At 58.4% G+C, this 15,412-nt stretch overlaps 4 protein-coding genes across 5 annotated transcripts; all 4 read left to right on the top strand.

The window, feature by feature from the left end:
* Position 1: 1 nt before the first annotated feature.
* SPEM1 (spermatid maturation 1) lies at positions 2 to 1,557 on the top strand (the record flags this gene model as incomplete). The annotated part of the gene is given in 7 exon segments (XM_079906010.1): positions 2 to 477; positions 577 to 634; positions 834 to 1,018; positions 1,020 to 1,216; positions 1,218 to 1,252; positions 1,255 to 1,490; positions 1,492 to 1,557. Coding segments are annotated over 7 exon segments (921 nt in total). The 5' UTR covers positions 2 to 333.
* Positions 1,558 to 3,561: 2,004 nt separating this feature from the next.
* Positions 3,562 to 5,669, top strand: SPEM2 (SPEM family member 2; the record flags this gene model as incomplete). Its single annotated transcript, XM_079904493.1, has 4 exons — positions 3,562 to 3,576; positions 3,626 to 3,766; positions 3,928 to 3,985; positions 4,118 to 5,669. The coding sequence occupies 4 exons, from the start codon at positions 3,562 to 3,564 to the stop codon at positions 5,368 to 5,370; spliced, it is 1,467 nt and encodes a 488-aa protein (XP_079760619.1). The 3' UTR covers positions 5,371 to 5,669.
* A 454-nt stretch (positions 5,670 to 6,123) lies between these two features.
* Positions 6,124 to 9,255, top strand: SPEM3 (SPEM family member 3; the record flags this gene model as incomplete). The annotated part of the gene is given in 7 exon segments (XM_079904492.1): positions 6,124 to 6,396; positions 6,586 to 6,903; positions 6,907 to 7,116; positions 7,166 to 7,874; positions 7,877 to 8,481; positions 8,483 to 8,632; positions 8,767 to 9,255. Coding segments are annotated over 7 exon segments (2,754 nt in total).
* Positions 9,256 to 11,215: 1,960 nt separating this feature from the next.
* On the top strand, positions 11,216 to 13,321 carry TMEM102 (transmembrane protein 102; the record flags this gene model as incomplete). 2 transcript variants are annotated; one of them, XM_079905079.1, is made up of 3 exons in its annotated part: positions 11,216 to 11,346; positions 11,542 to 11,898; positions 12,000 to 13,321. In XM_079905079.1, exons 2-3 carry the CDS (start codon positions 11,685 to 11,687, stop codon positions 13,319 to 13,321), a joined length of 1,536 nt encoding a protein of 511 aa, XP_079761205.1. In that variant the 5' UTR covers positions 11,216 to 11,346; positions 11,542 to 11,684. The 2 variants fall into 2 exon arrangements, with proteins under 2 accessions (XP_079761205.1, XP_079761206.1); XM_079905080.1 differs by having other exon boundaries at positions 11,252 to 11,898; positions 12,234 to 13,321.
* Between the last annotated feature and the right edge of the window lie 2,091 nt (positions 13,322 to 15,412).

The raw sequence follows: 15,412 nt of genomic DNA, 5'->3' as shown, positions 1-15,412 counted from the left end.
GAGTTAAGATCAGGACCAGTGTCTGTGCAGAGGTCAGAGCCTGGCGTAGAGGACCAGGCAGGGGCTGATGGGGACAGACACCAAACAGGCCAGAGGGCCTATGGGCTGGTGCAGGTGGCTGGCTACAGGAGAGACACGCAAGGTGAAGGGTTTGGCCTCTGCTAAGCCCTGGCCCAGGCTGGAGGGTCAAATACAGGCCCAGGACTCTCCCTCTTGGCACATTTTGAGGGAGAGCCCCACATCACTGTGACCTGCTTACCCCCAGGAGTCTCTGGGACAGGAAGGCGGCCGATGGTACTGTGGGCACAGTAGGTTGGGGGCCTAGGGACCCCCATGGCCACGGCTGAGTGGCCCTGGCCCGGGTGGGCCTCGTGTCACAGCCCCAGCACCAACAACTGCCAGGACCTGGGCAACTCCATCCTGTCGCAGCTGGGCCTCATCATCTGCGTTAACATTGGCATCAATATGGTGACACTGGTCAGGGTGGGGCCGGGTGGGAGGGTGCTAGCAGGATGGCTGGGGGGCAGGCCGGGTGGCGGGGGCCTGCCTGGAGTCACTGTGTCCTCCCCCACCTAGCTCTGGCGCAGACTCCGTAGCTTCTTACACCAAGTGTTTCGAGTTATTTGTGAGAAAGGTAAGTGGAGGATGGGGAGGTTGGGGAATAGGAAAGGCAGAAACCAGGTGTTCTAGCCCTGACCTTAAGCGGGCCCCTTCCTCTCCCGCTCTCCCTGCTCAGACACCGTAACTATGCAGATTCTCTTCCTGCACCCTGCCTCTCCAACCCTGGAGAAGCCAGGCTCCCCACCAGCCTCTGACGTGTCCCTGATCCACAGAGGCTTCTAAGTTATGCTCACCTGGGAAGCAGACCCAGCCCCCGAAGCAGAGCGCCCCTGCAGTCGGCCTGCGGTGCACCATGGACCCTGTGAAAATGGCCGTGTTCCCCCCACCCACTCGCCGCCATCGCCGTCGAGACTCTTCAGCACGCCGCGCCCACCACCCCATAGCCTGGGCCCCTGACAACTGACAGCGATGACGAGAAGCCCCCACGTCAGCACACAACAATCTGCCCCCACAACTGGAATTGCCCCAAGGACTGGGAAGGCTTTCAGTCCACCCAGGGGTTCTGGACTCCCTGGGCCCAGGATGCCGTGGAGCCACCTACCCAGACCATCCGCTTCCAGCAAACTGCAGAGGGAAGGCCGCTCAAAAGAGAGGTAGTCAGAGCTGGGCCTAGAGGCCTACGCGTACCCTGTGAACCCCCGCCCCACAGCCCTCAGGCCCTGAGACACAAGAACCGTTGGGGGGTGCCCCAGGCAGAACAGGAGCAGTGCCCGCCAGCCCAGCCACCCATCCTGGGCCCAGCCCACGTCGCAGACATCCCCCGGCGCCACTCCTCAGGGCGCATAGCCTATAATGCCAGAGACGTGAGGCGGCAGCTGCGGGAGCTGACCAGGGAGGTGGAGGCCCTGTCCCACTGTTACCCCCCCAGTCTCTGGATCCAGCACGGCTGAGGGGATGGGAAAGGCCTGGGTATACCGTTCCCTGACAAAGAGGTGACTGGAAGAAGAATAAAAAGAAGAGAGGAGGTGGTTTGTGGTGGTGTGGGGGGGTGCCAGGGCCCACACAACACCCAGAAGCCTGGTTGCTAAGGAAATGATCTCCTTGGCAACAGGGCCTAGAGAGCCCTGAGGACCCTCATCAACCTCTTGGCCTCACCAGGCCCTGTCCTCAGCCCTTCCCCAGGCCCTTCTTGGTTCCAAGGCTCCCACCTGCCTCTACTCTGTTCTCTAGTGCCCAGGGAAGCCCCCCAAATCCCATTCCAGATCCCCAGGCAGTATTGGCCTCAGTCTCTCAGAGGTCCGGCTCCTACCAGAGCCCTGGTTTAGGCTGTAACTACAGGTGAGGTGTGGTCCCTCTGAAGCCCTGGTTCCTTTGGGGAGGGATGGCTGAGAGTGAGGGTACCCAGGCCCTCACAGTTCCCCAGTCAGAACCCAAAGCTCCTGTATACTCGAGAAGGCTTGGAGCGGAGGATAAAATATTGAGGACACTCTCAAGGGCTGCGTCCACACAGCCCTGTGTGCCCTCACTCCTCTGATTAGCACTTCCATGTCACAAATGAGACTGAGGCTCAGAGACGCCAAGTGACTTATTCATGGTCACATGGACACCAAGGATCAACTTCATGGCCTCAGACGCTCCATCCCTGCTCCCACAGGTAGATTCCCATTGCTACTGGCCCATCAGAGTCTCCTCCCACCTTCCTCAGTTTCCCATGTAAACTCATCGGGATATTGCATCCACTGGACAGCAGGGAAACCCAGGCCCTACCTACTTCTAGACACTTGGGATCACACACACGCACACAACCTGGGAACAAGGAGCCAGGTCGAAGGGCCTAGACCTCACCTTCCATACCAGATGGGGTCCTGGAATGTGAACAGATGGGCCTTTTATGAATCACCCTGCTTCTCTGTTCATTTTCATTTGACTAACGTTATCGATCATTTTAAGCTGATTCCATTAAGTGGGTCTATATTGAGCACCTGCTACGTGTTTGGAGTCTTGATGGAAAATGCCCACTGGCTCTTTCTATTTCTTTCTTTCTTTTTTTTCTTTTTGGCCATGCAGTGTGGTTTGCAGGATCTTAGTTCCCCAACCAGAGATTGAACCGGGGCCCTCATCAATGAAAGCGTGGAGTCCTAATCGCTGGACCTCCCGGGAATTCCCTGTTCCTCTATATCTGTTGAGATGTTCATTGTACAAACAAAATGACTTGAGGTTCCCCAGGTACCACTTTCACAGACCCCAGCAATGAACCCTGTTTATAATAGTAGATTCCTTTTGTCATATCACAATTACATCTATTTTGTGCTTTGTGAATTTCATGTGGTTTTCTCAAGACAGCAGCTAACTGTTTTTCAACTCGGAGGGTTGGCTCAGTGGGAGGGCAGTTGGTTAGGAAGGAGAGAAACCATGGTTGGGGGTGGTCTCTGGCAAAGGTGGCAAACCCTTGCTCTGAAGCGAAGGGGCCAGTGGGCTCAGTGACCACCAACACCTAAGGCTGCAACCCCCGGCCAGGAAGGGGTGGGTACAGTGGGTACTAGAGTGGTTATGACAGGGAAATGGGCAGGACAAGGAGGGGATGGTGCAGTGGGGCGACCCCAGAGGGGACTCTTACTGTCACTCATCCATCTAGTCACCCTCGCTGCTGGCCCCAAGCAGGCGTGGGTGGAGAATAACAACAGGCTACATAAGCTGCTATAATGTCTCGAACAATGAAATGGAGGAAATCCTTTATGCATGATTCAGTCCCTATGAAGACGGTCTCTCATCTGTAGCAACCATGCTTGCAAATCAAGTTAAGCAAGGCCCCGTGGAGACAGAAGGGCAGACTGAACTCTGGGGACTAGGCTCCATGTAGTGGGAGCCGAGGGCAGAGATGGCCACATAAAGGGCCAGCTGAGTGGATGAAAGATTGGCCACCTCGGCATTGTGACTCCCTGCAACGTGCCTCATTATGCATGCTCCCTCACCTGTTGGTGGGTGTCCGCAGGTCCTGGCATGACTGCACTGTGGGTCAGGGCCGGTGCGGGGGGGGCGCGGCCCGCGGCCCAGATGGCCCTAGGACCCCCCCACCGTGGAAAACCGGCTCTGGTATGACAACCTGGGGTGCTGCCATCAATACCAAGAAAGTACCCAGAACGCGGAGGACTTCCTGCTCCTGCTGCTGGGCCTTGTCAGCACTGGGATCAGCATGGCAACTATGGTCAGCGATGGTTGGGGACCACCAGTAGGGGTGAAGAGGGCTGAGGGTGGGAACCAGCTGCAGCCTGCACCTCCGTCTGCAGGAACGGTCTTGGCGGGAACGGGGGGTGAGGGTGGAGAGCCTGGCCTTCATTTTCACCCACCCCACCCCACCCCACCCAGGTATGGCATGGGCTCCAGAATGCCTTAGACAAGACCATCTGTTGGATTAATCAGAAAAGTAAGTACGGAAGACAGGTAGGGGGTACCCCGCCCCCGCCACTCCCAGGGCCCTAGAAACCCAGGCCCCCAGGTTCCCAACCTGAACTCTTCTGACAGTTGCCCTGCCCTCACGGACTCTCGCCTCCCCCAGATGAAATCTCGCAGGCTTGTGAAAGTTCCCCCAAACATCCTCCAGCCAAGGCCCAAGATGTCCACATCCACTGCATCCTGGACCCTGTGGAAGTGAAGATGGCCCGGCCCGCTTGCTACTCCCTGTCCTCCTACCATCATCTCCGCAACCGTAGCCGCAGCTGCAGCCGCCGCCCCTGCAGCCACCAGCGGAGGCCGAAGAACCGCAGACAATTCCCCTACAGCCGCTCAGGCTTCCGTAGGCCGCATCGCAGCCACGGGATGTCACAGCTGCGGCCGATGCCCTCCTTTGATCGGGAGGACCCGGACTCCTACCTGGAGGAGGAAGATGACCTTTCCTTCCCACAACCCAAGTACCCGTGGGGCTGCTGGGGAGGGCTCTACCAGCAGATGGGCCTGCCTTCCAACATGGGCCTCTGGGGCCGTCAGGGTGGGATCCTGGCCAGCCTGCCACCACCCTGTCTCTACCTGTCGCCCGAGCTGCGCCGCATAGCCAAGCATGTGGAGGCCAAGTCCGAGCTAAGGCTGCAGTCCTTTGGGGCCCCCTGCTCACCATCCCGCATCTGGGGCAACGTGGAGGCTGACCAGTGGACCTCGTCTCCACCACCTCTCCGACGGCTGCCCCCTAACCCCTCGTGGGTCCCTGGGGGGCACAGCACTTACCCCTCAAGGGGCCAGCTGCCGTATGACTCCTGGGATCAACGGCGGCGTGGTCTGGAGGGCTCTGAGCCTCCATCCGCTCTGTTGCCTTGGGGCTGCCGGCCCGAAGCCTGGCAGCGCAACTCCTCCCCGGCCCACGGACGGAGCCTCCCCAGCTGTGCTCACAGCCAGCCCAACCGCAGCCCGCACCCCTTCACGGGACACTTGAATTACTCCCAGGATCCCCACGAGGTGCGGTGCCGGGCGGCCGAATGGGCTGAGACGCTGCCCGTGCGGCGCCCTCTGGCCACATCCGCCTCCCTCACGGTGCTGGCCGAGGCCTCGGACCAGCGGGCCCCGGCTCCCAGCTCAGCGCTGCTCCTCCGCCCCTCCCAGCCCCTGCCCGACATCCAGGCTACCGAGCACCCTCCACCCCCACCCACCTTCATGCCACTCAGGCGGAACCCGGGGGGCAATGCCAACTACCAGGTGTATGACAGCCTGGAGCTGAAGCGGCAACCGCAGGAGGGCCAAGCACGGGCCAACTCGCTGCTACCTTCCACCTCGGCCTCCAGGCCCTCTCTGCAGGCGAGCCAGACTGGGAAAACGAACTGACCAGTAGCAAATGGGGCCGGGGGCGGGGGGCGGCAGGGCATGGAGAGAGGAATAAAGAGCGCCAGAGTCCAGGAAACATTGGTGGTCTGTGGCTTGGAAGCACCACTCCTTCTGCCAGCCTGGGTCCCTGCGCTTGGCTTCCTGCAATAAGAAGCCAGTGTCCCCTTCTTGGCCTGAGGGTCCCCTTGGTTTAGTGGCCACAGTTCTGCCAGCAGGCCCCTCCTGGTCCTATACCATGCACTAAGTACATCTGCAGCTGCAGACTCCAAACCCCTGCTCTCTGGGCACCTCCTCTGTGTCTCAGCTCTCCCTGTCCCCAAAGAGCCTCATACAAGAAGCTGCTTCCAAACTGGGAGGTTCCACATCTGGGCAGGTCCAGCTCCAGGCCCAGTGAAGGGCATGAAGAAGGCTGAGGCTCTGGACTCCAGCCAGGCCTTCCGCAGGGCTCTGAGGCCAAGGTCTTCCTAGTCTCAAGAGGGGCCAAGAGACGGAATGTGTCATTCGAACAAGTGAGTCAGCGGGCGGTGAGCGAATGAATGACCGCTCGAGGGGATGTGTGCCGGCCTACGGGCCCTGTTTGACTGTCCAGGCTCAGCTTACCTGACCCTGGTTACCAGGGGAATGCCACCCTGGGCCCTCCTTTTCGTCCCCCTCCCTCACTGTGACCTCACCACCTGCCCCATTATGACCCAGTCTGGCTCCCAGTGACTATATGGAGGCCAGGGGACCCAGGCAGTCCTTGGACCCCCGGCCATGGGTGAGCGAGCCCTCTGCCGAGCCGAGCCATGCTCTGGCACCATCCCCAGGACACGCCAGGAGCTAGGAGACTCAATTCTTCTGATCCCAGTCAGCTTCATCTTGCTCAACGTGGGGATGAACGTGGTGACTATGGTCAGGGCAGGATCTGGGCAGCGGGGTTGGGGGAGCCCTGGGGTCTTGAAGGGGCTGAGGTTGGGAGGGCTGCTGGGGTGTGGCCGGACAAGGGTTGGATTTCAGGGCTCACCCTGCTCCCGGCCTCCCCCCTCCCCTTCTTCCCTCAACTCTGGAGGCATCTGAAGAGATTCTTGCGGGCACTTTTCAATCGTATTTTCCCCAAAGGTGAGTGGGCGCCGGCGTGGGTTCAGGGGATGTGGGCCTGTCCCCTTTCTTCTACCCCTGCCTTGATTCTCAGCCCCTCAGGAACCCAGGCCCTGACCCATCTCGCCTTTCCCCACAGACAAGCAAGCCAGCTGTGTAGGCAGCCATCGCATGCGCAGGCGCTGCTCCCTGGATCCCAAGAACCTGTGCTCAAGAGATTCTTCCCGCTTCCGCCATCGCCCAAGCTTCCTGCTCGGGCACCCAAACCACCTTGACTCCTGGATACCAGACACAAAAGATGAGAAGGCTTCTAAGTGCTGCTGGATGCCGCCTCAGTGTGGACGGGCTGGGGCTTCCAGGGAGGCTCCATGGGGACTGTGGAAGGAGCGGGTAGTGGGAGCTGGGGAAGCCTCTCCGGTCACAGCCTTAAAGTCCCAAGCCAACTTTTACTCCAGGTAAGAGACATCTTCCAAGCTCCGCAGGATGAGCAAGGTGGACGTGGTTCCACTCCGCCTGCCCCAAGAGAGCAAGACTAAGACCCCAGACTCTGACCCAGCCCAGGCCCCAGCCCGGGCCCAGACCCGCCCCCCAGTTCAGCCCCCTGCGCATGCTCCTGCCAAGGCCCAGACCTTCTCCTCAGCCCACCCCACTGAGCACACCCACCCCCAAGTCTGAGACCTGCTCCCGAGGCCACGCCCATGAGCACACTTCCGCCCAGGCCCAGGCCTTCTCCCTAGTGCACCCCACTGGGAACACTCCTGCCAAAGCCCAGACCTTCTCCTCCACCCACCCCACTGAGCACGCCCCACCTCAGGCCCAGACTTGCTCCACATGCCACCCCCCTGAGCACACCACCCCCCAGGCCCAGACCCCCTCCCCAGCCCTCACCTCTGAGCACAGCCCTGCCCAGGTCCAGGGCCCTGAGCATACCTCATCCCATACCCCAGCCCAGGCCCAAGCCCAGGCCCCCTCACATGCCTCAGCCCAGTCCCTGGGCCACACTTTTCTCTGCACCCTGACCCTTGCTCATCTGACCTATACCCATGCCAGCACTCTGGTCCCTCCCCCAACTGCTGCCCCAGTCCCTCCCCCAACTTCTGCCCCTGCTACTACTCCTGCCCTAGCCCCTACACCAGCCCCTGTCCCAACTTCTGACACAACCTCTGTCCTAGCGCTGGTCATGGCCCTGACGACCACTCCAGTCCCTTCCACCACCCCTACCCCCATCCTAGATTCTATTCCCTCTACCTTGTCTGCCTTCAGCCAAGGCCTCTCCTCCGGCCATGTGGTCTATGATGACCGCAGGATAAAGCAGAACTTATTCCATGTGTGTCCCCCTCAGAACTCTGGGTATTCCAGAAAGGACTTGGGTACCCTCTCCAGGCCCCAAGAGGGGCATGGTCTGGTGAGCTCTGGTACAGCTGAACACTCAAGCAATGTAATGGGGACAGTGCTAAGCCCTCCACAGGATCCATACTGGGTTACCTGGAGTTGGGGAATATGGAAGGGAAGATCTCAAATGATTCCAAAGACAAATTTGTACAGTCCAAGACCTTCCCTTACTGCGGCTTCCTTCCTTGCAGGTCTGAGAAGAGAAACACGGACCCCCAGACTCCAGTCTACCCCACATTCCTGTACTCCAAGGATGCTGCACCTTCTCAACCTTGCTTCCATTCTCGAACCAGTGCCCAGAGCTCACCATGCACCATGCCTCCACCATGCACTCTTTATCTGCCTCTTGTTTCTCCCAGATCATGGGTCCTTCATCAACACAGCAACCACCAGAAGCCCTCCACCTTAATACAACCCCCCACCTTTCCCCCAACCTCCAAGTCTCCTCAGTCTGTCCTCTTTTCCCAGGGCCCCATCCCTCCCCAGTTATCCACTACTTTCCAAACCCCAAGCCAGGCCCAACCCCCTGGACTTCATAAGAGTCCAGGCCTCAACCAAGGCTCTGTCCTCCCAAGGACCCCAGGCCCTTCCAAAGTCTGCAGAGTTTCCAGAAACCCAAGCCTTACCCCAAACCCAGCCCTCCCCCAAGAACCCAGGCCTTGCTCAAGATCCAGGCCTCCACAAGCTTCCAGGCCTTACCCAAGATGCTGGAATTTACAGGGGCTCAGAACATACCCATGACCCTAGCTTACACAGCACTCAGGAATTAATCGAGATCCTGGCCCCCATAAGGGTCCAGCCCTTACTGAAGACTCTGGCTTATCCAAGAGATCAGGCCTCCATAACAACTCATGCCTTATCCCAAATCCTGGCCTCCACAGGAACCCTCTAGGAACTGACTCTGTCCAAGTTTTGGGCCCACATCAGACCCGACGGTCATTTATATCTGAGGCAGTTCGTCGAAAGGAGGATGCAGGGCAGCACATACCATGGACTTCTGTCCCACCCAGTCAGAACTCCTGCTCTCCCAAGGCTCAGGTGGCCTGCAATGACCTGCAAATCTTCTCAGAAGTACCTGTACTGATTGAGCTCCAATCACCCTCCCGGCGAGCAGGCAGCCAAGACTGGGTGTACCAGCCCATGGATACAGTTCCTCCAGCCTGCCAGAACTATCGCCAGATGTCTACGCCTCCCAAAACCAGCTGGAAGCCCTACTGTCCTGGGTCAGGCACCCGGCTAGGGCATGTGGTCTTTGACGCCCGCCAGAGACGGTTCAGAGCAGGCAGGGACAAGTGCGAAGCTCTGTCTCCCAGGCGCCTTCACCGAGAGACATCCAACAACTCACCGGAGACCATCAAGGAGTGGGGATATCAGTGTGTGATGAGCAACTTAGAAAAAAGGGGGACATATGCATGAGGAATAAAGAGACAAGAGAAGTGTTCTGTGGTTATTTGAGGACATCCACCCCAGCCCCATCCCACAGGGCCTGATGAGAACCTAAACTATCCCTGCTTTCCTTCCATCGCTGTCTAGCTAAATCCGTTATCCCCAAGGCCCTAGAGCTGCATCGTCAATTACAGTAGCCACTGGCCAAATGCGTATTAGAATGTAAATTAGTTAAAATTAAGGAAAATTAATTCTGTTAAAAATTAAGTTAAAAATTCTCTTCCTCAGGGAACAGAATTTCCCTGGCATCCAGTTCTGTTCCCTGGTGGTCCAGGTGTTGGGACTTGGCGCTTTCACTGCTGTGGCTGGGGTTCAATCCAGCCACAGCTGGTCGGGGAACTCAGACCCCGCAAGCTTCATGGCTTGGCCAAAAAAAAAATTCTGTTCCTCAGTGTCATGACCTTCTAAGGGCTCAGTAGCCACATGGAGCTAGTGGCTACTGCACTGGACGGCACAGATTTAGAACATTTGCATCATCATGGAAAATGCTATTGGAGAGCAGTGCTTTAGAGTTTAGAGCAATTTTCCTTTCCCTGTCACCCACCCCCGGCATCTTAAAGCTCCCCCAGAGCCTAGAGAACTTAGTTATTTTAAGGGTGGCTCAGAAGCCACCCTCTGGGGAAGAGGTAAGATGTGGGGATGGACAGCCAATGCCTGATTTCCCCAGACTGTGAGAAAGAGCCCAGGCTTCAGTTTTCCTCATCTGGTCTCTTGGGTCACGACCAGATGTACGGAAACTTGCCTCCCCCGTTCTGGGCTGTGTTTGGGGCTCTTGGTTACTGAGGGAGAAGACCTCTCTTTGTCAGTGACTAGGAAACCTTGTGTTTTAGGCTCCCCAAATTGAGCCCTGGATTCTGAGGGTCCCCTCCTTCATAGGCCTCTCAATTTTTCGAGGTGTCTCCACTTAATTTTCTTGCCCATGGACTTAGGCCTAGTTCACTGTGGAGACAGACCCCTGGGAAAAAGGAATGTTAAAAATCCTGGTCCAGTATGCATTGGTCTAATCTGTGAGCGTGTCTCTGGTGTCCTATCTTTCTGTCCTATTATTCTGGCTCCTAGTTTCATCCTGGACTTAAGCTGTGTCCATGATAGCTCTGGTCGCTGAAAGCCATTTCCTTCCCCTGATAATTTTTCATTGCCCTGCCCTAGCCCAGCTGGAGTTTCCTCTGGACTTGATTTTCAGTCCTGATAACTCTTCTGTATACACACATAAGCTGCGAGATTCCAAAGTGTTTTCCCTGCCACCATTTGTGTGTCTGAGGTGGGCAACACTAATATGTCCCTTCCCTGAGTCAGATGTCCATCCCTGGGTCACTACATGCACACTATCAGTGTGTTCTTGTCTAACGTTACCACCGCCGATTCCGAGGAGATACGTCCCAGCCGGAGAGCCCATTTCCAACACCTCTGTGGCTCAGCTCTGACCTTGGACAAGTCATGTGCAACCTTTCTAGGCTTGCAGTCTCATCTCTAAAATGAAGTTATAATTGCATGCAAGAACCCTTCTAGATTTAAATGACCAGGGCTCCTCTACTCCCAAGTGAGATGTAGAGTCCCCTATTTCTCCGCATGCCCTAGTGTATGTCCGTCATTATTGTTTGCTATTCAGATCCATCCTATTAGGCCTCTGTTCTAACCCCAAGGAGTGTTTGTGCGGTTCACCTGGCCTTGTAAAGACACAGAATAGTTTATCATAAAGACACAGAATAGTTTATCTCCAAAGAAACTACAACTTCCATCAGGCACTACTTCAACGGAACAGGAAAGGATGTGGGGGCGTGGCCCCAACGCCCTGGTAGCTTTGAAGACAAACTACAACTCCCAGGATAGCCGCGAGATCTCTGCAGAGCGAAAGGAGTGACTGAACTCTGACTGGAGGCCGGGCTGGTCCGGAACCACCCCGACAGTCTCCAGAAAGGGGCGTGGTTATAATTTAGGGGCGTGACCTTGCAGGCAGCAGGAAGAAGTTACCTGTTGAATCTTCCTATCCATTCTCTTCCCAGCCTTTATAGCTAACCCTAAGAGGGAAGCCGCAAGCCACTAGCCTCTTCTGAAAAAGAGGTAAGGGGGCGTAGACAAGGGGCAGCGAAGGAGGCTATTGCATTCCTTAGGAGGGGCCAAACAGCTACTTTCTACCTGCTGAGTCAGGTGAACCGTTCCATGGGGGCGGGGACCAGCATATGAGAAAAGGGCAAGGACGGAGGAGGTATTTATTTGTTCTCTTTCAAGACTAAATTTAGGGCCCTTCGTCTGCAGACCCATTGGCGGACTGTGTCTTGGGAACCCTCTTGGCCTCTGGAAGAGAAAAGAACGGGGGCCAGTTTTCCGCAGCAAAAGGAACGGCCCGTCTGGGCTTCCTCCCGTCTGTGTATTTCCTAGCCCCCAAACGACAGAGCCATATGGCTTCCGCGGTCTGGGGGAGTGCTCCCTGGTGGGGCCCACCTCCCCCAGCCCCAGCCCGGCCGCTCACGGACATCGACTTCTGCTCTGGGGCGCAGCTGCAAGAACTAACCCAGCTGATCCAGGAGCTGGGTATGCAGGCGAGCTGGAGTGAAGGTCCCAAGCCAGGACCAGATCTCCTCCAGGCCAAGGACTTTGTTTTCTCTTTGCTTGGTAAGTAACCCTCCCAGCCTTCGGGAACTTGCAGCTCTCAGCTCCGCCTCACCCCGCCCCGGCTCTGGATCACGCCTTTACGATCCCTTCTCTTTCCTTAGGTCTCGTTCACCGCCGGGACCCTCGCTTTCCTCCTCAGGCAGAGCTCTTGCTGCTTCGTGGCGGGATTCGCGAGGGCTCCCTGGATCTGGGGCCTGCGCCTCTAGGTCCCTACGCTCGGGGACCTCACTACGACGCCGGCTTCACACTCCTGGTGCCCGTGCTTTCGCTAGATGGCACTGGGCAGGAGCTGCAACCGGACGTGAAATCCTGTTACGCATGGCTCTTCCTCCCAGAGCAGGTACGCGGAACCTCGGTCCGGGAGGCATGGCAGGATTGCCTAGGACCCCCAGTCCCAGGAGGACGTGATTCGATCCACCCAGCCCAAAGCAAAGAAACTCCCAAGGATCCGCAAATCTCCGTGGACCAGCTACACGGTGACGTCACTGAGCCTGAGGCACACGAGTCTTTGGAAAACTCACCTAGTAATGTTTCAGTGCCAGAGTTGCCTCAACAAGACGTAACCGATGTTGACTTTCCCTCACCACTGAAAAAAACGAATGGTGACGTCACCAAAGCAGCCGAAGTTAGCCCAGTGCCACAGCCGTCGGAGGCTCCGGAGGCATGGCCCACATTGTGCCCCGCCCAGGTGGCTGCCTGGTTCTTTGCTTCACTGGCGGCGGTCGCTGAGTCCCTGTTTCCGGTCCCGGGTGCCCCGCGCTTGGTCCACGCAGCCCGCCACGCGGGGGTCACCACCATCCTCGTGGCTACGCCCGGGCCCCCGCGCCGCCTCTTGCTTTTCGACTTGATCCCCGTGGTGTCCGTGGCCGGCTGGCCCCAGGGGGCTCGGAGCCACTCGTGGGCCGGCCCGCTGGCCTCGGAGTCGTCTTCCTTCTACCTGGTGCCCGGCGGCGGCGGCACAGAGCGGCCGGGCGCCCCCGGCTGGCAGCTCTGCTTCGCCCGCCAAGAGCTGGCGCTCAAGACGCGCATACCCGTTCCCCTGCTACAAGCGCACGCGGCGGCCCAGGCGCTGCTGCGCCCGCTGGTGGCCGGGACTAGGGTCGCGGCGCCCTACCTCCTGCGGACGTTGCTCTACTGGGCGTGCGAGCGGCTGCCCGCGCTCTATCTGGCGCGACCCGAGAATGCGGGCGCCTGCTGCCTCGGGCTGCTGGATGAGCTGGGCCGGGTGCTCGAGGCTGGGACGCTGCCCCACTATTTTCTGAGTGGCCAAAAGCTCCGTGCGGGGGACGGCGCCGCTTCGCTGCTCGGGGCGTTGGCCCTGCTTCGCAGGGACCCTGCCCTCGCCCTGCGCGCCGCTGTGGAAGAGGCCAAGGCTGCACGCAAGGGGGGCGGCTTAGCCGGCGTGGGAGGCGGGGCCCATTAAAGACGCTGTTCCTACTAACCTCGAATGTGCTTCTGTTGGCCAGCGGGATGTGGAGGGGACTGCTCTCCCCTCACCTGGGAGACAGGCTGCTGAGCGATTTGGGCCTGAAGAGCCCGTTCTAGAAGGCCTCCTCGCCGGTTCCTCCGCTTCCTCCTACCCTCCTCCCGCCCCATCCCTGGCACAGGTCGTTCCATTCTGGCCTCTCCACTTTCCAAATCTGTGGCCAGCACCCCTCCCACTCCGGTGCAGCGTCTGGCATCCATCTCCCGCCAGTTCTTATGGTCTTTTCTCTCAGGAGTCAATAGGGATGGGGGTAATATATTTGCTGAAAAAACGTGTAAAGGAGAGAGGTATGGAGACCAGGGACTGACAGTTTGTCTCACACAAAATCAGAGACATTAAGGAGGCCGGATTTCACCCCAGGCTAGACTTCACCACCACCGCTATCTCTTCAGTTATTCCCCCCACCTTCCTCATCCAGTTCTGTCCTCCATCCCGGGCAATAGGGTCCCTTTCTCCATTCTCGGGGCATCCGCCATTCCATCTATCTAAGCCCAACCTCTCCCCCCATCCAGAGTTCCATTCAGTGGAGTCGCCTCCTTGTCCCTCCTCCTCTGAACCCCGAGACATGCGGCCTTGCCTCGGCTCCGCCTGTCTCTAAGACCTTCGCCACTCCCTGCCTCCAAGGAACCCCGGGGTTCCGCCCGCCCAGTTTCACCCCCGCCACTCTTTCCCGGCGTCTCCGCCCCCTGCCCCGCCCCCGGGCCGGCTCTCGGAGGAGAGGGGAGCCGCTGTCGCCGCCGCCGCCTCAGCTTCCCACAGCCGCTACCGCTGCCTCCGCTGCCGCCGCTCCGCTTGGCCCAGCCGCCAGGCCCAGTGCTCACTTCGCCAGACCAGGGCGCTCTGCGGAGACACCCTCAATCCTTCCTGGGGTCCGGGACGCCTAGCCGGGCGTGGGGGGAAGCTCCGCTTGCGGGGTACAGGGAGGGAGGAGCCTGGAACCGGAGCCAGCGCCAGCCGACCCCGGATCGACAAGACAGGACAGGTTGAGGGGCGTCGGGGAAGGAAGAGGGGGTGCTATAGGCAGTCCCGGGGAGGACAAGGAAGCCCTGTCGCAGAAAGCTCTGATGCGCTCTGACTTACAGCGGGTCTGTTCACATTTGGGGACCCGTGACAACGTGGGTGCACTCCTCTCTCGGGGGGCTGGTTGGATTGGAGGGCGTGGGATCTAAACAGCACCAGCTGTCCCCGAGGAAATTAGGGGCTGCCAGAAAAAAAAAGCCAAAAACCTATGCTCCTTATTCCGAGGTGACAGAGGGCCCTCCAGACAACCACCTGGTGTAACCACTAGGAAGGGCGGATTTGGAGGTGACTTCAAAAGGAGTGGATGGTAACAAAGTGAGGAAAGGGGCTCAGCAGCTGGAACGCTGTGCCACTAGAATTGGGGGTGACTTGGTAAAAAGCGGTATCGTCCAGAGACAGGGTCTGGGAACCTCTTCTTGCTGATTGGCGACAGTCTGGATATTTCAAGGCATAGTTTTTTGGGGATTTCAGTGAAAAAAAGTGGGGGATTCTTCAATTAGAGGGTGGCAAAAGAAAAGACACCAAGGTTGGGTTCTTCCTAGACACTGGCAACACCCCAGCAGGGGTGGGGTGAGCTAATATCCCCAAAGCTAAGGACCCACACCCTTAAAATTACAAGAGTGGCTTTGGCAGGAGTGCAGGTCCCGGAAATAGGGTGGAAAGGTGCCTGGGGATATTGGAACCACATCCTGGAAAATTTGAGGGTCTTGGCTTTGGGATAGTGTTAGTGGGGGACAGGGACACTGGAGATCAGAGAAGGGGGAGTTTTCTGCGGGGGGCAAAGGTCGAGGGTGGGGTCAACTGACAGGTACATAGGCTGCTGGGTCTGGCGAAGCTAGCACGAGGCCCAAGGGTGGGAGCTGGTGCCTGGGGGGGGGTCGTCTAGGGCTTATCCTCAGGTCCCGTGGGTGAGGCGGCGAGTCGGACCGGAGAGTCAAGAGCATGTCCTGGTGAGCTAGCGGGCTTCTCCGGGGGGGGGGGGCAGCGCGCTCCGGGAGCCTGCCGGTT

The sequence above is a fragment of the Stenella coeruleoalba genome (genome assembly GCF_951394435.1).
Source record: "Stenella coeruleoalba genome assembly, chromosome: 19".
Taxonomy (NCBI): domain Eukaryota; kingdom Metazoa; phylum Chordata; class Mammalia; order Artiodactyla; family Delphinidae; genus Stenella; species Stenella coeruleoalba.
The sequence above is the reverse complement of the archived record's forward strand: the minus strand, read 5'-3'. Positions and strand labels throughout refer to the sequence as shown.